The sequence below is a fragment of the Bubalus bubalis genome, chromosome 4, assembly GCF_019923935.1.
Source record: "Bubalus bubalis isolate 160015118507 breed Murrah chromosome 4, NDDB_SH_1, whole genome shotgun sequence".
In the NCBI taxonomy this organism is placed as follows: Eukaryota; Metazoa; Chordata; class Mammalia; order Artiodactyla; family Bovidae; genus Bubalus; species Bubalus bubalis.
In genome coordinates this window covers 96272225-96295055 of record NC_059160.1, presented here as the reverse complement: position 1 = coordinate 96295055, position 22831 = coordinate 96272225, and the positions used below count along the sequence as shown (strand labels likewise).

The following is a 22831-nucleotide window of genomic DNA, read 5'->3' as shown; positions in this document are numbered from 1 at the left end:
CTCCCCCGCCCTCCCCTGAACGCATCCCCCGGTGTGTGGTCTGGGTTGGCCTGCGGCTTTGACCCTTGTCCTCACCAGGGTTCCCAAACGCAGTGCCCTGGGCTGAGAAGCCTTGGAAACTAAAGGACTTGCCACACCCCAGTCTTTGTGCCCACCCCCCGTAACCCGTGTGATGTGGTCTGAAGAGTTGGTCTGGTCGACACCGGTCAGCGCTAGGCTGGAACAGAGGCTCAGGCTTGGGGGAACAGAACCCTCTGCGCGACCCGGTGCAAGGGGGCGGGGCTGTGGCTCTGCTGAGGGTGTGCGCTGTGGTCTACGGCTCGGGGAGAGGCTGGGCCGGCGGAGGTGGCTTTGTGGGTAAAAAGCCTCACCCTAGAGGGGAGGGCGAGAGAAAGTGTTGGGGGTGCCACAGGCAGTTTCTGGGCTCCAGATTGACTAGATGGCAGGGCTCGGGGGCACCACCCACCCAGGCAAACGGCAGAGTTTTCCACCCCCCACCTCTCACCTCCCCCAGGGTTCCCAGGACAGCCACAGCTTGACTCTTGAAACTGGCGTTTCTTTGACTGGGAAAGAAAGCCGCGGTTCAAGAGGGTCCAGTTGATGGGGATTATGGAGCCATTGTGCACTTCTCCGAGGCTCTTTTCCTTCCAAGGCTGCTGGCACATCAACTCCACATATGGCTCCTGAGAGGGGAGCCTGCTGAGCGCCTCCTTTATAACTGGACAGAAATCAAAGAGCAGAAATTAACGGCTACAGGTGTTGCCATTGTTTTGGTATAAAATGCGTCAGAGAGCAAGGCGAGAAGTCTTCACTTGGAAAAACGTGTTGTGTTGATACATTCATTGTGTAAGCATAGAGAGGACATTGGCGCTAAGGCCTATTGAGAGGTGTATGAAAAGACACTCCCACCCTCACCCAGGCAGAGCCCATCTTACCAAATATTAGCCTTATTACTCAGAAAGAAAAAAAACCAGGTCTTTTGCAAGGCCCCTTAGAATGGTCATTTGCTTCCTCCTTGCCCACTGCTTGTGTGCTGGGGCACACACATAATGTCTTCATTTAGTTGCTGTTACAATTATTTTAAAATGTAAATAATGCATAATACTCCCTACATGACTTCATCTGGCTATACAATTATAAGTTAATATTTAATATCTGTCTTCATGAGATCCTTATGAGTTCAAGTTTGGCAAAAACCATCGTCTTTGACTTCTCTGTTGAAAGACTTGAAAGTACCCGCACATAGCACTTAGCGTGCAGCTTCAGGCGTACTTGGTCTCTCGGGTTAATGTCGAGACAGCTCGGAGGCCCGCAGCAGGTGATAACAGTGGAAGTCCAAGCTCCGCCATCTGACAGCTGTGTAGATGTGTGGGAGCCAAAACATTTCTCTTGACTGCCTTGCTCTACCCATTGAGTCCTAGAGGACTTAGTTCCCTTCCAAACCCAGCAGGCACCCTGAATGCACTCAGAATCCACGTTTTTGGCTCGATCAGGTGTTCCTACTTGCGCTGGGATGGGGGGAAGGAAAAGTCAGAGAGCTGCTTATCCATCTTTGTGTGGGGCACTTCTGGGAGGTGGCTGCCCCTTAGAAATCAAGCAAGGGGCAAACACATGCTGCCAAAAATCTGGAATTGGAAAAATAAATAATTAAACTAGGTCCCTCCACAGCATGTCTTGCTGCTGTTATTTATCAAGAGCTCCCAGTGTGCTCAGAGCTGCAGTTTCTGAAAGACGGGGTCTCTACCCCCTGAGCTTGTCACCCAGGTTAAATAATGTACTCCAGTTCAAACAATAGCTTGTCAGGGCTGCCCAGGTGGGAACTTGGAGTTTTGCCTTGAAAAAAAAAAAAAAAATATATATATATATATATATATAAGTAAATTCCTTGCTGCTCGTATGTATTAAAAAGCCTTAATGGAACTGAATTTCAAGAGAGACTTTGGGGAGGGGGGAAAGGCGGTAGTTTTGATGAAAAAGCTGACAACTTTATAACCTGTTAAATAGGCAGATGAGATAGTTGAACAGATATTTGTTTGATGCCGGCTAGCGCAGGCAGTGCTCTGTGCTGGGCGCCGCTGATTCTGCCATCGAAAGGACAATAGCAGGTGGCAACCCCATTTAATGGGGTTATGAGATCAGTGTGCCCCTAGTTGTCGCTCAGAACAATGATGTCATTTGGGTTGCATTTGTTCTGCATTTTATTTTCAGGTTTTCAATGTGTTTTGGAAAAGGCATGCTGAATTACAAGGCGCCTAAGACAGGAGACGAAACTTGAAAAACCACTCTAGAGGGAGCCTCAGTCGATTCTAACAGTGGTTCCCCCCAGCAGACACAGCATTATAGTAGTAATCCATGGGCAGCGAGGCACAAGCGTAGACTGGCTTGGCTTCCCCTGCTCCCCCTGCATGACTCTCTTCCTTTCCATCTTCAGTCAGCTGTGGGTAGGAAAGTGACGGGAATGACTGGGTTGTGTTTTCTCATGTCTAGGTTCTCTCCTGATCGCTTGTGAGCTGATTTTCTTGCCTTCAGCTTCTCTCGCTAAGGATTCATTCACGAGATGCTTGTGCAATGATTGTGTCCTCAGCCATTCACACACTGGGCCATTTTTTTCTGTCTTGCCTCCAACTTTGAATCCCCTTTCACAACTATGGCAGGTTAGCTCCAGCCTGCAAATGTGCCCAGGCAGCCTAATTCTGTAGACCCTCTCTAATAATCCTAATCAGTATGTGTATGCAGTTCCTCATATTACTTCTTTTGAGCCCCTCATCAAGTCTAAGGTTGCTTCTCTGAGGAACTTTCCCATTTACCTGATGAGGAAGCTTGAGATCACTAAAGCAACTTGCTCAAGATAATACACGAAGTAAACATCAGAGCCTCCAGCTTAAACCCAGGTCTTGCGGTATCTACTTCTGTATTCATTCCACCACTCTAGTGCTTCTCAAACTTTGCCTTCAAAGTCCCCTAATTAGAGGCAGCAACCAGCTTCCCCTAGGATACACCCCTTGAAGTGTGTTTTAAAACTTGATGTAATTTTTTTTTCATTCTATTCCGTAACATATCTGTGTGCTTGGATCAACATAAAAATGAATGTTTTAAATTATGTACAAGTTAACTTAACTTCCTCTCCTCTCTGAACTCCTGCCACCCGTGGCATACCAATACACTGATAGAAAAGTGTGTGTACCTGAGTTTTGAAGTCTGGTCCAGACTATTTGGCTACTGTGGTTGGATCCTGGGGTTGCTTGTGGTTTAAACATGGTGGCCTCTGTAGACACTGAGGGGAGTGTGTTTTCTTATTGTGTTGGCTGAGATGACTATTTCATTCTATTCCTTGTAGGGAGACACACCCCCTTCCTCCACACTCACATAATTCCAAAGCCTGACATAAGTTATTTGTCATGCAGACAACCACAAAACACTCGCATGCTCTCCAACAGACAGTAACCCAAGACCCTTCTAGCTACTGCGTGCAGAAGTGACGTCCCAGGGCCACTCGGCAGTGCAGCCTTATTGACCTCAAAATCCACAGTCTTCCTGTGATGTTTATTTCCCCTTTAGTTTCTGTTATGATCTTGTCTGGCCACTTTGCAGTCTATAGACTAGGTGGTGAATTTTACCCCCATACATACATCTGATATGCAAGCAGGGATTTAAAAAGGCCAACACCCACTTAGAGGGAAAAAGCAGTCATAGCTGCTACTGTTAGATGATTACTATGGCCAGGCTTTGAGCTAAGCACTTCACATGACTTACATTTGGTTGGTTGTAATGCCCCATACGCGGCAAGGACCGTAGTTGTTGTTATAGTTTTATGATGAGACATTGAGACCTGGAGAGCTTTGGTTAATTTCCATAACTGGTAAATGACAGAGCATTGAGGACCTGAACCTGTAACACACAGCCGTAAACAATTCAGCATCACAGACGTTGGATTGTGGTGTCAATCTTGTCCTCCATGAGGAGGCTAGGCTCTTCCTGCTACTCAGAGATCAGCTGTAAGCTGGACTTCATTCAGTCACTCAGTCACGTCTGACTCTTTGAGACCCCATGGACTATGGCACGCCAGGCTTCCCTGTCCATCACCAGCTCCCAGAGCTTGCTCAAACTCATGTCCATCGAGTCAGTGATGCCATCCAACCATCTCATGCTCTGTTGTCCCCTTCTCCTCCTGCCTTCAATCTCTCCCGGCATTAGAGTCTTTTCCAAGGAGTCAGTTCTTCACATCAGGTGGCCAAAGTGTTGAAGTTTCAGCCTCAGCATCAGTCTTGCCAAGACTGATGTCCTTTAGGATTGAGTGGTTGTCCTTTAGGATTGACTTAAGCTGGACTTAAGACAGTAGAACAGAGAATTCTTGAGTGAGAACTGGGTTTCTGGATCTGCATATTTGAGCACCTGAAATTCAGGCTTTGGGAGGGTTGTAGTTCCTCAGTGGTCAGTTTCTAGGTAGCACTGGGACTCTTTGTATTCAGACTTATAACAACCTCAGAGAGACGTACAGGACCTTTAAGGACTGCTCTAAGTTTTTGGTTTTCGGACATAAGAACTAGCTCATAAACTCAATCCCGAGATCTCAGCCTGTTAAACCTGGGTTATAGGAACTCTTGTCTTTATTAGCAGCCATAATTAAAATACAAGCCCCAGGAGGTCAGGAATCTTGTAACATTCAACTCTCTGTTGAAGCCAGAGTTCCTAGCATAGTAACTTAAATATTTGTTAAATTAATAAATGAAAGGGCTTGGGGGCTCACGTTGGGGGTGTTTTCCGTCCTTAGCAGCCACACTTTCTTGAGTCTGGCCACCTCATGCTCGCTTATGTATGCTGTGCTCTGTTTCTCCATCGGGTCTGACTCTTTGCAACTCCATGGACTACCAGGCTCCTCTGTCCATGGAATTTTCCAGGCAAGAATACTGGAGTGAGTTGCCATTTCCTCCTCCAGGGGGTCTTCCCAACCCAGGGATTGAACCCTCATCTGTTTCATCTCCTGCACTGGCAGGTGGATTCTTTACCACTGAGCCACCTGGGAAGCCTTCATGGCCCCTTAACTATTGTCTTTTTCTTGATGTCTGATGTGTTGGGGCCTCTTTCTTCTCTAGTCCGAGCCTCTCTGACATCCTCCACTCCTCTGGCTTTCCCCAGAAATTCCCATTCTTTGGACTTGCCAGGCTTATGGTCTTGCCAACCTGAGCATTAACTTTGACCATAAAAACCCAGCATGGTTGGCACTCCTTTGGTATAATTTAATAATGTGCATGCTCATGCCTTCCCGAGACAAAAAGAGAGGGCTTTGTGCTGTTGGGCAGTGATCCTCAAAGTGTTGTCTCTGGACCAGCAACAGCATCACCAGGGAACTTACTTGAAATGCAAATTCTTGGGCCCCCACATCAGATGTACTAAATCAGAATCTCAGAGTAGGGCGTGGGATGGGCAGTCTGTGTTTTAACAATCTCTCCAGGTGACTCTACTATACATTCAGGTTTTAGAATCACAGCTGCAGGGTATCACATCTTCCCTTGCAGCTTAAACACCTGGGATAAGAACTTGTCCCATTGTTTTCATTGCAGTTTTACTTCAGGTCATAGAAAGTAACCGACTCATCCCACTCCCCTTATATTTCTTATCCTCTTCTAATTGCTCAACAGAAATACCTAGAAAAACTTCCAAAGTCTTACTATTTCTGAGTTTGGAGTCTGAGTCTCAAGAACCTGTAAGTCATAGTTTAGTTAGCTCCTTCACCCTTTCATGCAACAGTCTGTTTGCATTTCATTCCAGGATGTGGGCAGGGGGAGATTTCTAGAGCCTTCCAAGCTGCTGTACACAACCAGTTCTACACGCCAGAATTCTAAGGGTCTACTCTTTACAGCATCAATCTTGGTACCAATTTCTATTCTAATTAGGCACAGTTGGTTGCATGAAACCAAGATCTACATAAGTAAGCTCCAACAAGGAGAAGGGGAATTTAGTGGATAGGAACATGTGAGATTACATGGAATCCTAGGAAGAGGAGAGGTGCTTGCCTGCACAGACTCTGGATCCAGGTAGACAGGGACCATATGGCATAGCTGCCATTTCCCAGTTGTGTGACCTTGGGCAAATTATTTAACCTTTCTGTGATTGTTTGTTTACCTAGAAGTACTGATCCTTTTTGCTTCATAGGATTTTTGTCTGGATCAATGGCTTAATATGTATAGGATATGAACACGGAGAAGGCAATGGCACCCCGCTCCAATACTCTTGCTTGGAAAATCCCATGGATGGAGGAGCCTGGTGGGCTGCAGTCCATGGGGTTGCGAAGAGTCAGACACGACTGAGCCACTTCACTTTCACTTTTCACTTTCATGCACTGGAGAAGGAAATGGCAACCCACTCCAGTGTTCTTGCCTGGAGAATCCCATGGATGGAGGAGCCTGGTAGGCTGCCGTCCATGGGGTCACACAGAGTCGGACACGACTGAAGTGACTTGGCAGCAGCAGCGTGAACACTACCTGACCTAGAGTAAACACTGTGTATGTGTCTACTTCATCACTGTCGTGATTTTTAGTAGTGATAGACCGGGGCTCTCTGATGTAGGGGGCGGTGGGCTTCCCAGATGGCACTAATGGTAAAGAACCCAGCTGCCAATGCAAGAGACATAAGAGACCCAGGTTCGACCCCTGGGTCAGGAAGATCCCCCGGAGAAGGGCATGGCAACCCCCTCCAGTATTTTTGCCTGGAGAATCCCAGGGAGAGAGGAGCCTGGCAGGCTACAGCCCATGGGGTTGTACAGAGTCGGACACAACTGAGCAACTTAGCATGATGTGGAGTGGGAAGAAGCTTCCGCAGTCAGAACAGCGGAAAGGTACTCAGAAGCAGAAAGTGTGAAGGATCCTCATTCGAAGGTTTCATTGTCAGCCTGACAGGGTGGCGGCTTCCCTCAGTCCTGCTGCCAAATGACCACCTCGGCTTCCTCGAATATCTGTCCCTCTCCCTCTCCACCTGAATGTGCCTCAGCCTGATCTGATCCCCACTCCGTCTCCAATAGCTTAACCTTCTGCATCAGCTACCAACTGGCAACAGCTTTCTATATTATTTAGTTCAAATGACCAGGAAATAGAGAGAATGGGGTCCAACCCATCCTTTGACTCCACATTATGAGCCCAAGTTCATGGTAGGGATTTGTTGCCATTGGGACAAGTACTGAGTCCTGGTTCGGTCAGAAGAAGGCAGACCATCAGGTGATGGCCCCCAGTAGGTGGTGTAGGCAGGTTGCCTCGGGATGGAAAGGTGGGAGACCCACACCATGGTTACCACGTTGACAACAGCAGCGTGGAGCCATCTCTGCCTCCCTTCAGGCTTCTCCATGACCCGGCTCAGCCTTCCCTGAGGTAGGCACCTACGAGGTGGCACCTAGCTGAAGATCACTGAGGGCTGCTCTGAGAACCCCCACAGTCTGCTGGGGGACAGTTTGTAGGTATCCTGGATCTAACCTGTTTGTGGTAGCAGGGGCATGGTGAAAAAAGTCACTGAGCTGAGTGTTAGTTGCTCAGTCATGTCTGACTCATTGTGACCCCATGGACTGTAGCCCACCAGGGATTCTCCAGGCAAGAATACTGGAGTGGATTGCATTTCCTTCTCCAGGGGATCTTCCTGACTCAGGGACCAAACCCAGGTCTCCTGCATTGCAGGCAGATTCTTTACCATCGGAACCACTAGGGAGGCCTCCTAGGGGCATGGTAGTGGTTAAGATTTTTTATCAGTTATGCTTATAGTTTTTGTTAGCATTTTCATCAAGATGGAAAATTAATATTAATTTATATACTGTCAGAAAACCAAAGAGAATTGTGATTTGTTTTACAGTTTCTGTAGTTGATGGGTTTGACTGTCTGATCAATAGTTACACTTAGTGTCTTCTCAGAGGAGTCACAAAGGGGATTTGACCCCAGTAATCCCCACTCCACTACTCTGGCCAGTGCGTTTCTGCAGAAGTCAGCAAACATTTTCTGTAAAGATTGTCAATATCGTAGGCTTTGCAGGCCACGTGCAGTCTCTGCTGCAATTGCTCGACTGCCAGTGAAGTGTGACAGCAACCATAGACAACGCATAAATGAACACTCGTGGCGATGTTCCAATAAAACTTTATGGACACGGAAATTTGAATTTCATGTATAATTTTCACTTGTCATAAAATATTATTCTTTAGATTGTTTCAGCCATTAAAAAAATGTAAAAACTATTCTTGGCTTGGGAGGGGGGCGCATTGCGAAAAGCAGGCAGCTTGCTAGATTTGGTCCACAGCTGGTAGTTTACCCACCCCTGCTGGCATGGAAAGGGTGAGAGTGGAACAAACCTTCGCGTTGCCCTAAGACGGCCTATGAAATTTAGTAAAAAGGTGATGTGGAAACCCCACGAAGGAGCGTCAAACTCAGCGTGGGAGGAACCTGGGAGGCTTTAGAGAGGTGATACTGGAGCTGTGTCTTGAAGCCAAGCAGAAGAGGCAGAAAGGGAGTTCCAGAGAGAAGGCACAGCTTGTGCGCAAGCGGGAAGTTGAATAAGCTTGTGAACCGCAGGTAGCTCACCCTGGCTGGGGAGTGTCCAGAAAAGAGCATGCAGGGCCAGATGGCGAAGGGTTTAATGAGACTGGCCAAGATGACTGGATTTTATCCTGATGGTCAGTTGTTTTCAGGCTTTAAAAACCAGGTTTCTAAATCTTAAACCAGAAGCTCAGTGTGAGAAAAAGGCTAACAAATCATCTTTGACCTGCTGTTCTGGGTGAGGCCATTGCCAAGCACTGAGACTCAGGGTGAAGCGGGGGTGTGGGGGAGACTCCCAGAATCCTGCAACTCAGCCTCCCCCAGCCCTTGCTGTCCCTGCAGCATCTCAAAGGAACTTGTAGGACTCTGCTGAGCAGGGTGGGAAAGCTGTGGCTGTTGGAGGACTAAAGCAGGGCTCTAAGTAGACGTGATCTGATTGTGTTTTAGTGCAATCATTCAGAAGAATGAATGAGGTGAGACGAGAGGCAAAACTGCTGATTAGAAGGACAGTCACTAGTTCAATCAAATACTTCTTGAGTCCGTACTCTGTGTGAAGCACTGTGTGAAATATTTCTATCAGTGGTGAATAGAGTAGACAATAAATAGGCAGAAAATAAAGAGCTTCTTTTTGCTGTAAAATGATAGCCCTTCTAAATCATTCACTTTGCACCAAGTGTTGTTCTAAGTAAGCACTTTACCAATATTAACTCATTTAACCCTCACCCCAGCCTTGTGAGATGGGTAGTGTGATTTCCATTTTACAGATGAGGAAACTGAGGCCCAGGCTGAGACTGGGGCTATGTGAAGGAAGAAGCTGAGGATGTAATAGAGCCATGTTATTTGAGCTGTTGGGGAAAGTTCTCTTTAAGGAAGTTAAGTTAACCCCAGGAAGATGAGAAAGGATAGTTGTAGGCGTCTCCCATGGGGAGTGGGGAGCAGTGCAAGGCTTCAAAAGGGGAAATGACTTGGTCATTTTGAAGAACAAAAGGCTAGTGTGGTTGGTTTAGGGAGGTGGAGGGGGGAGAGTGTTGGGGAAGAAAGCAGTAGCCGACCCCGTAGGCCTGGCAGGCTGTGGGAAGGAGGTTATATATTTTTTTTTTTTCCCTCAAAGCTTAGAAGAGCCTTTGAAGGGAAGTGAGATGACTGGATTTGAATTCCTAAATAATGGCTGCCCTGTGGGTCATGGATGAGAAATTGACCCCAGAAGAGGCAAGAGGGTCCTTTATTAGTCCAGGCGAGAAATGATGTCACCTTGGTCTAGAGTGGTGGCCACCATGAAAGCGCAGGGAGACAGATGGATCACGTGGGTTGCAGTAATCCAGGTGAGCCTGGTGGAGACCTGAACTGAGGTGGCAGTGTGGGCGAAGACAAGGGATCAAGTGAAATAGCTTTTTAAGATATTGAATTGAGAGGTACTGGTGACCAGTTAGTTTAATTGTCATAGATTTTAGATATCTTTGAGACCTCCTTGCCAGAGAGGACAACTAAACATTCAGTTGGCCATGAAGTGAGGCCCACTCTGTCAGCCTCTAATGGAGAGCCTGCCTTGTGCCAGGCTCTGTGTTGGGCTCAATGTGGCGATGGTGCCAATGGGGAGTAGCCAGGAGTGTCTCATCTGTGCTGCCTAGGCATTGAGAATGCCACCTAATGCACAGTGGGCCCTCAATAAATATTTGAACTGAAAAGAAGGTTCCATCTGATGTAGAAGATGTGATTACAGCTTATAGAGGTAAGAGCTTCCAAGAGAAGCCCAGGACCCTGGAGCTGTGTTTATAGGAAGAATAAAAGCCAGGTAGCCAAGAGGGAAGGGCATTTCTCTGTGACTCCCTCACCAGTGAGGCCCGATTCCTGGTCTTTCCCTCCAGCCTGGTCTTGGAAGCGTCCACTTGAGAAGCATGTCCTCTAACCCATCAACAGTTCCTAATTACTCGGCACTGACATCTTCCTGAGGCCCCTTTTCCATCAGTGATCAATTTCAGAAATTGGATTCCAAGTGCTGGTCCTTGCTTGTCTGAGGCTTCCGCAGGCCTGGGACACCCAGAGCAGCTGGTAGCTGTAGGTAACACCCAGCCTCAGTCTCCTGGGCTTAGCAACATCTCTGTGCCCCTCCATACGGAGGTCCTCACCCTGTGGAGCCCTTGTGCTGTGGACCTCTGGGGAAGCCTCATGGTTTTAAACACATGAAAAAAGAGAGAGCTGCAAAATGAACCAATTATATTGATCTACAGATATATCCAAATGTTTTTTTTCCAATTTGAGATAGAGTAATATATCTTAACACATTAAATAGCGAGACCTAACAGCAGTAACTACCATCATTTCCAAGAAGAGATAAGCACAAATGATATTTTGAGATACCTGCAACAACTATAAAATGATGTGAAAATATCTGATTTCTTTTGAAGACAAAGTCACAGGTTCAGTTAATATGACTACTAAATTTTTGTCAGAGTTCACAATACAGGATTTTTTCTTTCTCATCCAGTTTCATGAATTCCCTGAATTCTTTGCAGGAACTGGATGTGAGTGGAGCCCATACTCCAGACACTTGTTCTATTACTATGTGTAACAGAAAACCAATGGCAAAATGTTGCATTTTGTTTTAGAACTCATTTGATTGGCTTATTTTGACAGTAGGGGGTTTAATCCCATCTGTATTTTACAGGTCAAGCACCTGGCCAAGAGCCAAAAGCTTCATAAATGGACTGGATGGAGCAGGTTGGTGGGTGGAGAAGCCTCAGAAAGGTTAACTGACTGCTTAGAGACAGCTCATAAGTAATAGAGCTTGAACTTAAACCCAAGTTGTTTTTTTTTTTTTTTCCCCTGAATCTCCTGTTCTTTCTACTTATCCATGCTGCTACTATGTTATTTCTAAAGTTAGCCCAATGTTCATGAATTATGCTGTTCTAATCATGGGGAAAGAACAGTGCTGTTATTCTTTGCTTTGGTGAGAGGATACCAAAATACTTAAATGTATTTTGTTTAGCTCTTAGAGCCTCATTTTCAGTACACCAAGTCTGTAGACTGGCTATAGACAGAGATGGCAAAAGACCCAGAAACTCTCTTCCAAGCATTAATGAACTATGGATATGAATGTATTGGATGGGCCAAAAAGTTCATTCAGGTTTTTCCCATTACAAGAAAACTTGACGAACTTTTTGACCAACCCAATACATGGAAGCAGGTGATGTGGGGTAGTTTGGTGTTTCCCCAGGCAGAACCAAGGCCGAATGCTTGCAGGGAACAAATTTTGCCTCAATAGGAGAACTTTGTAATGATTAGACCTATTTAGCAATGTGCCAGGGTTATCTGGCTAGATATTGACTGAAAGCATTCAAACATCGGTCCATGTACTTATTTATTCATTCAATAAATGTTTATTGACAGCTTGCTACATGCTAGATGCTGAGGTATATGCTGCATTCAGAGTGTACAGTAAGATAAGCTATTGTAGAGCTTAGAGTCTACTGGGAGACATTGAATTTAAAAATTTAAGCAATATAATTATTTTCAATAAAACAAATGGAATGTTAAAATTCAAAATAGCAACTGGCATAGGGATAGGAAGATCTATAGTCATGTGACCATAAGGAGGTGACATTGAACTTGAAATCTGAAAGTTGTTTTTCAAAAAAACCAGCCTGTAAGAAGTGAAGAGAGGGGAACTAGAAGAAATAGCATGTGCAAAGGCCCTGAGGCAGAAAGATGGGGACATGTTAAAGTGTCTGAAGGAAGGACACTGGGGGAACTGAAGCAGAGTGAAGGAAAAGAGTGATATGACAAGGGTTGAGTTTTAAGAAGTAAGCAGGGACCAGATCAGGTGGGCCCTGGGGAGGCATTTGGATTTAATTATAAATGTGATGGTAAGCCACTGAAGAATTTTAGGCAATGAAGTAACAGCCTATTTTATATTTTAGAGGATCACTCTGACTACTGGATAGAGAATAAATTATAGGTTGAAAGAGAGAGACCAGGAGGTTCTTGCAGTAGATGAGGAGGGAGATGATGGGTAGAGACCATGGAGATGGAGAAAAAGTGAAAGTGAAGTTGCTCAGTCGTGTCCGACTCTTTGCGACCCCGTGGACTGTAGAGTACCAGGCTCTCCGTCCATGGGATTCTCCAGGCAAGAATACTGGAGTGGGTTGCAATTTAATATAGACTTAAGACTGGGAGATTCAGCTGAGATTTTCATGTATTGGGTGTGGAGAGTGATGAAGGGGAGCTGAGGGTGGATGGTGGTGCCATTCACCATGATGGAGAGGAGGAGGAGGAGGAGGAAAGTTGGAAGGAAGAAGTGTCTGAATGACCATTTTGCAGCAACTCCGAAACCTTATGACAGATTCCATTGGTTCTCAAAGAAGATGATGCCACTTATTTAGTGGGTATTTAGCAATTTGGGAGAGGGAGCTTTTGCAGTAGTCAAAATGAGGAGTGAGGGCAGTACTGGTATAACATGAAAGAAAGAAAGTGAAAGTGAAGTCGCTCAGTCGTGTCCGACTCTTTGCGACCCCATGGACACCCGGCTTCTCCGTCCATGGGATTTTCTAGGCAAGAGTACTGGAGTGGGTTGCCATAACATGGACAGGTGTCAAAAATCCCGCATCATAGAGGCCAGCCCCCACAGTGAAGAAATAGCCTATTTAGAATGCCTGTAGCTTCCTCATGGAAAACGTTGTTGGATTGTCTCTCTTCCAACTCTAAGAATCTCGGAAAATGCATTTGTTTGCACTGTCAGCCATTCAGAAACTTTCATGAATTGTTTGAGTCAGGTTGTCTTTTCATAGATAATTGACTGAAAGTAGTCACATGGAAAGGACGGAGATTTAGATGGGGGATGGTGCACAAAACAAGAATAAAGAAGATAAACCTGGGGTAGTGAGACTTTGGCTGTAGGTAGGGCTGGAGCTCAGATGGTAAAGAACCTGCCTGCAATGCAGGAAACCTGGGTTAAATCCCTAGGTCAGGAAGATCCTTGGGAGAAGGGAATGGCAACCCAAACCTGTATTCTTGCCTGGAGAGGAGCCTGGTGGGCTACAGTCCATGTGGTCGCCAAGAGTTGAATACGACTGAGCGACTAACACTACGAGGGCTGCAGGGCTGGAGGACTCTGGGCCCTTAGAGAGAGTGAAGCAGGTGGATATGAAATATCCAAGTGTGTCCCTAAACTTCCCTTCTTTATTCCTCCTGAGCACTTTGAACTTTTCCTTTGGATCCTTTGAGTTCAAAAGTAAATTCTTCTTTCAGATGACCAGTTCAGTCACTCAGTCTTGTCCGACTCTTTGCAACCCCATGGACTGCAGCACGCCAGGATTCCCTGTCCATCATCAACTCCCGGAGCTTGCTCAAACTCACATCCATCGAGTCGGTGATGCTATCCAACCATCTCATCCACTGTCATCCCCTTCTCTTGCCGTCGATCTTTCCTAGCATCAGGGTCTTTTCCAATGAGTCAGTTCTTCACATTAGGTGGTCAAAGTATTGGAACTTCTTCATCAGTCCTTCCAATGAATATTCAGGACTGATCTCCTTTAGGATGGACTGGTTGGATCTCCTTGCAGTCCAAGGCACTCTCAAGAGTCTTCTCCAACACCACAGTTCAAAAGCATCACTTCTTTGGTGCTCAGCTTTCTTTATGGTCTAACTCTCACATCCATACATGACTACTGGAGAAACCATAGCTTTGACTAGATGGACCTTTGTTGGCAAAGTAATGTCTGTGCTTTTTAATATGCTGTCTAGGTTTGTCATAGCTTTTTTTCCAAGGATCAAACGTCTTTTAATTTCATGGCTGCAGTCACCATCTGTAGTGATTTTGGAGCCCAGAAAAATAAAGTCTCTCACTGTTTCCTTTGTTTCCCCATCTATTTGTCATGAAGTGGTGGGACCAGATGTCATGATCTTAGTTTTTGAATGTTGAGTTTTAAGCCAGCTTTTTCACTCTCCTCTTTCACTTTCATCAAGAGGTTCTTAAGTTCCTCTCCTCTTTCTGCCATAAGGGTGGTGTCATCTGCTTATCTGAGGTTACTGAGATTTCTCCCTGAAATCTTGATTCCAGCTTGTGCTTCATCCTGCCCAGCATTTCTCATGATGTACTCTGCGTATAAGTTAAATAAGCAGGGTGACAGTGTACAGCCTTGATGGACTCCTTTCCCAATTTGGAACCAGTCTGTGGTTCCATGTCTGGTTCTGTTGTTTCTTGACCTGCATACAGATTTCTCAGGAGGCAGGTCAGGTGGTCTGGTATTCCCATCTCTTGAAGAATTTTCCATAGTTTGTTGTGATCCACACAGTCAGAGGCTTTGACGTAGTCAATAAAGCAGAAGTAGATGTTTTTTTCTGGAACTCTCTTGCTTTTTTGATGATCCAGCAGATGTTGGCAATTTGATCTCTGGTTCTCCTGCCTTTTCTAAATGCAGCTTGAATATCTGGAAGTTCTCGCTTCACATACTGTTAAAGCTTCATGTGGAGAATTTTGAACATTAATTTGCTAATGTGTGAGATGAGTGCAATTGTGCAGTAGTTTGAGCATTTTTTGGCATTGCCTTTTTTGGGATTGGAATGAAAACTAACCTTTTCCAGCCCTGTGGCCACTGCTGAGTTTTCCAAATTTGCTGGCATATTGAGTGCAGCATTTTAACAGCATCATCTTTTAGGATTTGAAATAGCTCAGCTGGAATTCTATCACCTCCACTAGCTCTCTAAAGAGCCTCTTGATGAAGGTGAAAGAGGAGAGTGAAAAAGCTGGCTTAAAACTCACTAACATGGGTAAACAGTTGTTCTTTCCATTCTTTAATTTGATGAACTTAGTGTTCCAATCGTTTTCACACACGTGATTTCATTTGGGCTTCACAACAATGCTAATGTTGTGTACTAGCAGGACATGTGTTTTATTGTGTCCATTTTACAGATTCAGTTGTTGTGGTTTAGGGGCTTGCCCAAATCAAGCAGCAGGTCGGAGATGGAGCAGGGCCAGATCTTGGGCATAGGGCTCCTGCTGAGGTTTCCTAACTGCAAGTGGGCCCCTGGGTAAGTAATGATGAAGAAACTGCTTCATGTGAGTGTATGTCAATGAGGAGCAAAGTACAATATTTACTGCCAGAGAGGCATTAGGCTTCCCAGGTGTGGCTCAGCAGTGAAGAATCTGCCTGCCAATGCCGGAGACGCAGGAGACATGTGTTCGATCCCTGGGTCAGTAACATTCTTGGAGGAGGACATGGCAACCTACTCCAGTATTCTTGCTTGGAGAATCCCATGGACAGAGGAGGCTGGTGGGCTACAGTCCATAGGATTGCAAAAGAGTTGGACACGACTGAGCATCTGAGGAGAAGAAGTTCCTAGACATCCAGTTGTTTCTTTGCCCTGGCCCCATAGGGAAAAACCAAAATAAGAGAATCTTTTCAGCACTGTGGGGATTAAAAACTTGACTTTTTCTGTTTCCCCAACAGTTGAGAGACCACGTTTGAGTGCATTTCCTCCAGCTGTTCCCATAATAACTGCAGCAGGGCTGTGAGCATCCCGCGTGATTCTCACTGAGTCAGATCATCTTCCACGTGGTAGGGGCGGGGCCCCACGGTACTCAAGTCCAGAGTGTGCCGTTCACATCCTAGAAGACAGGCTCATGTCCCCTGGAGTTGGGCAGTGCACACTGGAGGATGTTTATGGTCCTTGAAAGATTATACGAAGGAGCTACAAGGTCAAGCTGTTTCCCTCGTGATATGCCCAGTATTTCCTGAATATGCTCTCACACACATTCGTTCCCAGTAGCCTTGGTCCCACTTTGGTGTGTCAAGCGCAGGCACTCTCTTTTTCAGCCCAAACATCATTTGAGACAAACCGAAAAAGGTTTCCCTCCGAGAGCAGGCTCAAGTGTAGGCGGGACGTGTGGTTAGACATGGCACGAAGGAGACGCAGAATGACAACTCTGAGGGAACCAAGAAAGCCCAAAGGGGAGACAAGGTTTAGAGCTAAATCAAGATTGGATTTTGTCATGAAAAGCAGAACTGGCAAAAGCATCATTACAAGGCATTAACCTTGTTACACACAGAAGAACAAGCAGAGGCTGGGATTCAGAAATAAATTACACATAATAAACTAGACAGAATAGGCCGCAACATTAGCGATTATGCCCTAAGGGGGAGAGAAGGGCAAGATAGAAAATAGACAAAAAAGAAAAAAAAACCCACAAAAGTGAAAATTATCTCTGGACACGGGGGGCCACAGCATTATTTCACCCCTTTTTCTACTTGACTCCCCAGGTATTAATTCCACTTTTGTGAGCAGGTTTCTCTGGAGTCTGTCTTTTGTTTTCATTTGCTGAAATGAGCAAAAGAAAGCCATTCAGAGGGTTCTTTTTCCCATTCACAGGGACCTGTCCATTTCTGTGTGTTTCCAACACAAAAGAATCCATTTCCATTCAGCACGAGCAGCCCTTCAAGTTTACATGAAGTCCAAGCCCTCTTTTTCCTATTTTCTTCCAGACTCGCTGTTGTAATTGGCTGCACAGTCCTGACTATGGCCAGGGTTCTCCAGGGTGAGAGGATAACACTCGAGCAGTTCTGAGCCTTCGTGGCTGAGAAACACCTAGAGTCTAGTGCTGTGTCCAACAGTCATGGCTCTCGGTTCTTACAGGGACTTCCTCTGGGTTACAAGTAACAGAAAACCCAATCAAATAGCAGCTTAAACCATGACATCTATCGTTAGGAAAAAGCTTAAAGGTTGGAAGTATGCTCAGTGGTGTCCTCAACAATCCAGTGTCTCTTACCCTTCCCCTGCACCAATCTGCTGGTTTTCATCTCCCATCTTGAATTCATGGAAGCAAAACGGCTGCCACCTCTCTGCATGGATAGCCTCACATCAGAGTCCAAAGGGAGGAAGTGTGGGAAGAGGAGCAAAGGGCTTTCCTCAAGAGCCTTACTCTTAGCAAGGAGGAAGCTCATTCCTGGAAGTGCCCCTGGTGGATTTCTGGCATCTCACTGGTCCAGACTGCACCACATGGCCACCTCTAGCTCTGAGGGGTAGGAATGTGAGTAACCAGGCAACGGAGAATGGGATAACCATGAAGCTTGGGCCAATCATAGCTTTCCCAGGCTTGGGTTTATTGTGACCTGAACAAAACTAGGGCTTTATGGCAAAGAAGGAGATGGGCTTAACTGCCACGGGCATGGCAGAAACTGTTTTGTGTTTTAAATAAAGTAATGATAGCAGACATGGGTCATAAGTTATCAAATGCCAGATTTTACTGAGTTTCCTGAGACTTGCGTCCTAACTCATTCAGTCCTGTGAACAGTCCATGGCACAAATGCCTCTTAATCATCACTTCTGTTGTATAGAGGAGGAAATTGAATCACAAAGAGGCTACATAATGTGTACAAAATTACTTAGAAAGTGACAGAGCCATGATTGAAAGCCTGAAAGTCTGTCTCACCACCCTACGGGAATCCTTATTCATTGGAGTATTATAAAGTACTCCACGAAAACACAGTAAATGCATATTTCTGCTTCTCCGGTGGCTCGGTCAGTGAAGAATCTGCCTGCCAATGCAGGAGACATGGGTTCAGCCCTGGGTCAGGAAGATCCCCTGGAGATGGAAATGGCTACCCACTCCAGTTCTTGCCTGGGGAATCCCATGGGCAGGAACCTGGTGGGCTCCAGTCCATAGGGTCGCACAGAGTCAGACATGACTTAGCAACTAATCGCCACCAATAATAATAGCAGCTAGCATGTATTAACGTGTTATTATTATTACAGTCATTATTCTCTCTCCTTCATAACTACCCTACCAATCAGGCACCATTGGCCTTATTCACAGCTGAGAAAACCAGTTCCCAACAGTGTTCCATAAATTGCCCAGATCATCCAGTGGATGAGAACCAAACTTGAATTGTAAACCTAACCTCTCTGGCCCCTAGTCCCTGGTGGTTTGTTCTGTGCCACCAGCTCTCAAGTTCTGGGAACATTGATTTAATGGCCATGCTAGTTACCTGTGCTGTTGATCCAGGACTTAATTTAGAAAAATGCAATTATTGAGAAACAGTCAGAAGTCAGGGAAAGATGTTAGAGAAGATGAAACAGTAATTTAGAAGCAATTTTCTCCCTGTTCCTTTCCAGCTTTTGAGCCACTTCTGGGTTTTTTGGAGTCAATCTTTCACAAACAGAGTATTTCATCCCACCTCAGCAAAGGCTAACTGTGATATCATGATTCTTGCCTAATCTGAATCACTGCAGTTATTAAGCACCTATTGTATACCACATATGGGTTTCCCTCGCAGCTCAGGTGGTAAAGAATCTGCCTGCAAGGCAGGAGACCTGGGTTCAATCCCTGGGTCACGAAGATTCCTTGAAAAGGAAATGGCAACCCACTCCAGTGTTCTTGCCTGGAGAATCCAGGGACAGAGGAGCCTGGCAGACTACAGTCCATGTGGTGGTAAGAGTTGAACATGGCTTCCATTGTCTCATTTGGCCCTTGTGGATGGATAATCAACAATCCACAGTCATTACTCTGTCTGTATCATAGGAGGAGGGAGAATGGATCCTCCAGCCAAAAAGATCAGTGTTAGAACATTCCAGATGCTCAAAGATGACATCCAGTTCTCTGAGTGAAGCACTTCTGAGATGCTCAAATATTTAACAAAAATAAGAAGTGTGGTCAGCTGATCTTAAGTTTGAACAATTCTGGTTTTATTTTAAAGCAAGATGTGTGGTGTGGTTTTACTTTTTTTAATCTAAAGGTCACCGATTTTTCTTTTTCTACTCATAGTCACAAGGGATCCTTATCTAAACAGTGATCTATTGTTCTGATTTTAGACTCATAGAGATTTTTTTTTTTTTCCTCAACTTCATTTTCACAGGACAGTTCCTCATCTTCCCTGACGGTATTAGAAGTAATTTTAACAGGAAAAAAAAAAATCTCTAATGAGCTTTCTAAAAATCTTCTTCAACTGAGTTCACTATGGAATATTTTATGCAAATAAGTCACTTTCTCTTAGGTTATGACATCTCTTACTTGAAAAGAGATCACGGCATTGGAGAAACCCTTGCCAGCTTATCTTTTCCTCCCAGCGCAACTTCAACAAAGAAATATAGACGGTACTTTAAAGGCTTCAGAAATCAATTTGGTCCATGAATCCGTTTAGTTTAGATGTTAATGAAACTTGGTGGGTTTAAAAATAATGAATGTTTAATAAGACATAAATTGAAATACCTAAACACTGTTGACAATAATGTAATGAAGTTAATAAGTCTCAGCCTCCCCCTGCCCCTCTCCCCCCGCCCCGAATGGGGTGGTTTTCGGAGTTGCCCTGATGCTTACAGAAGTCTGTGGGCTTTCCTATTGGCTGAGATGTAAATGTGCCTTTGCAAACCTGAGTGCAGCTGGGAACCGAGCTCCAGCAGATAATGCATGCTATCACACTGTGTTCAGCATACAGAGGGCAACGGCTCTTTCTAGCTCCATATCTTCCAGAGATTTGTATAACAAACTCCGTTTCCTGTCGTTGAAGGCAGGAAGCAGATTAAGCACTTCATGCCTTTAAACAAGAAAGAAAAAGACATTTGGGGTGATGCACTCTCTGCTCTGGCTTAAAGAGGGGCTTTATTTAATGATTGATTGGGAGTGAGCCTGTGATCATATGTGCTCAGAACCTCAGACCATTTAAATGCCTTCAGGTTCAGAGTTAGGTTTTTCGTTTCTTCTTCAGGAACATCAGCACCAGGTCCAGTCCTCATGCTTGGCTCCTCCTCAGCTCCCTGGCTCTCTCTTACCCACCATCCATGACTCTCTCTTTCCCTCTTTACCCTCTGAATGACTTACCCTGTCTCTGGGCTAACACAGTGCTACTTTCTTATGAATCCAGATTCCTTCCTCTCTGCCATCACATTAGATAGGATGGTCCATCTCACACCTTAGGAAATGGTTTGTTTAACCTCACAGAAGCCGAATCCTCTGCAAAATAAATTGTCACATGTTCCTGCAAATAGCCAAGTATAAGACTGTCTCCTTCCCAATTCAGTGGTGGGCTCTTTCTTGGCAATAAAGTGGACCTCGGTTTCATATATCTGCTGGGGGAGTGTTAAATGGATGGCTAGCTCACTGCTGGCAATCAATAGATGTTAATACGCAGTAAACAAATGGCTTTCCACAGGCTGGGCAAGCACAGTGATTCTGCAGATAAAGGGGATAAAAGGTTGCTCCTGGGGATCTTGCCTAAACAAATGTATTGGGGGCTCCAGTAGGATCCTTCCCAGGTAGGCATGAGTGACATTTTATCATCATGAGAATTATCACTGTTAAAAATTATCTTTTTGTTTTTTAATTTGTACGTTTGTGTGCATGTTCAGAAAAACGAGGATGAACCTGAAAAAGTCGAACCGATCGCATCATCTACCTTGATCCATTCCGACCTGACATCCGTTTATGGCACCGTGGTAATGAACAGGACTGTTTTATTCTTGGGGACTGGAGATGGCCAGTTACTTAAGGTTGGTTCTCTGTGCCTTCTTCAATGTCGATTTTAATATTGATCCATTTTGTGCTTTTGGCTTCTTTTTTGTTTGTTTTTTATTGCTTCTGGTTTATGCACAAGACCATACCCACTGCTTTATGTACTGCTCAGAGAACACCCCCAACCCCTGAAATGGCCTGAAAGAACTTTCCGGAAATCTATTCATAATAACCTCCCTACCCATGCGTGAAAGTGACAGCCCCCTTGCTTCCTGGGAACTTGTCAAGGCAGTTCCTTTCCTTACTCCTAAGCTGCCTGGGTGAAGCATATGGAGGTCTGGCCCTACCCCATCCTTGGTTCACCTTTCTAAGACTTTTAACCTTTCAATTCTGTCTCCTTTATGATGGAAATGTACAAAGCACCTGATTTCTCATAGCTTCAAAGAGATTGTAGGGCTAAAAAGAGAATAAAAAAACAAAAAACAGATGTTCCCTCTCCCCAGCCCACCTGCCACCCACATAGGGGGTTTGTTTTCTGCCCTTTGTACCCACACCCACCACAGAGAGGTTAGAGATCTGAAACCCTTTGAGACTCCCCTTGACTTTTATCTCTGAGGACTTTTTTTCCACTTGGTGGGTATACCACTGCTCAAGTTGAGATTTTTATTCACTGGGGCAGAGGGGCAGTGGGAAGGAAGAGAAAAATTCAGATACTACGTGACTCTGAAATTATATCGTGGTTATCTTATCAATTTCTTTAGTAAGCATTTACTGAGCACCTCCTGTGACCACCAATGTTCATGGTTCGAAAGGGCACTGTCTCTTTCACCCTAGTCTGATTCTCCTTTGTCTCTCTGTAGCCAGTTAATTTACTCCAATTCAAAATTGAATACTAACAGATTTGTTTTCTCAAAGGATTTCCCACTGACAACTAGCTGTGTGACTTGAGGTCAATCACCTAGTCTCCCTGAGCGTCCATTTCCTCATCTGTAAAATGAGATTGTACTGGATGACCCAGGAAACCGCTTTTTCTTCTGGTGGTCGCTGATTCTGTCTTCTGTGCAGTGATGCCCCGCTGTAGCCAAGCCTGCCTGCTGGCTGGCTTCCTCCAGATGTGCCCGAGTACTGCTCCCACACCTCTGCTTACATTGTACCTCCTCCCAGGATTACTCTTTGTTTTTTTTCCCTCTGCTTTACTGAATCCTGTGAGTCTATGCTTTGGTTCAGCTCAAACTCCACCTCCTCTCTGAGCCCTCCTAAGACTGGAGTGTTCACGTTTCTCCCCAATCTCCTGAAATACCCGTTGTCTATATCGTCCTTTTGGCTTGTTACAGATGTCTTGCTTGGATGCCTGACCTTTCCTCGTGTGTTTGTCTTGCCTTCCCAACTTGATTTTAAGCTTCCTGAGAAAGGAGGCCGGGAATTCCCACAGCCCAATACAGGGCTGAGTGCCTGGTAGATATTTGATTTAATCTGTTTTCTTTGGAGGAAACCCAGTAACATATGGGAGGGGGTTTGTTTGTATACACATTCTTTTAAAATATACATTGATCATCTTTCCTGTTGTGTTAGCTGTATTTCCTGGCGAAAGGTAAATACCCACCCGTCCTCATGCACAAGTTGCTCAGCACCATCTCGGTGTTGTCAGGCCATGTCCGGAACCACCGTGACCTGGTCAGGCTGATTAGACCCCTTCGCCTGGCAGAAGACATTTCCGCCAACCCTTACTGGGTCTCCTCACCAATTCTGTCCTCAGATGTGGGATATTTTTGACGAGTGTTTTGACAAGAACACCGTTTCCCCAAAGCTGAGCCAACCAAACTGTTAGATGGTAAATCGGAGGTGAGGGAACACTCGGCTATAAATAGTTTCCCATGGGACGGCC

At 45.3% G+C, this 22831-nt stretch overlaps 1 protein-coding gene and 1 long non-coding RNA gene across 3 annotated transcripts in view; one reads left to right on the top strand and one right to left on the bottom strand.

Annotated features, from left to right (window-relative positions):
- The window catches only part of PLXNC1 (plexin C1), a 157124-nt gene that overhangs the window by 5291 nt on the left and 129002 nt on the right, over window positions 1-22831 (top strand). For both annotated transcript variants that reach the window (XM_025284337.3, XM_044941823.2), the window contains exon 2: window positions 20844-20984. In XM_025284337.3, the coding sequence (XP_025140122.1) occupies window positions 20844-20984 (141 nt within the window). The remainder of the gene's footprint in view (window positions 1-20843; window positions 20985-22831) is intronic.
- On the bottom strand, window positions 250-1076 carry LOC123333323. Its single transcript, XR_006550633.1, has 3 exons — window positions 936-1076; window positions 506-718; window positions 250-372 (listed from the first exon to the last, which is right to left on the bottom strand). It is a non-coding gene; the product is annotated as an uncharacterized LOC123333323 (long non-coding RNA).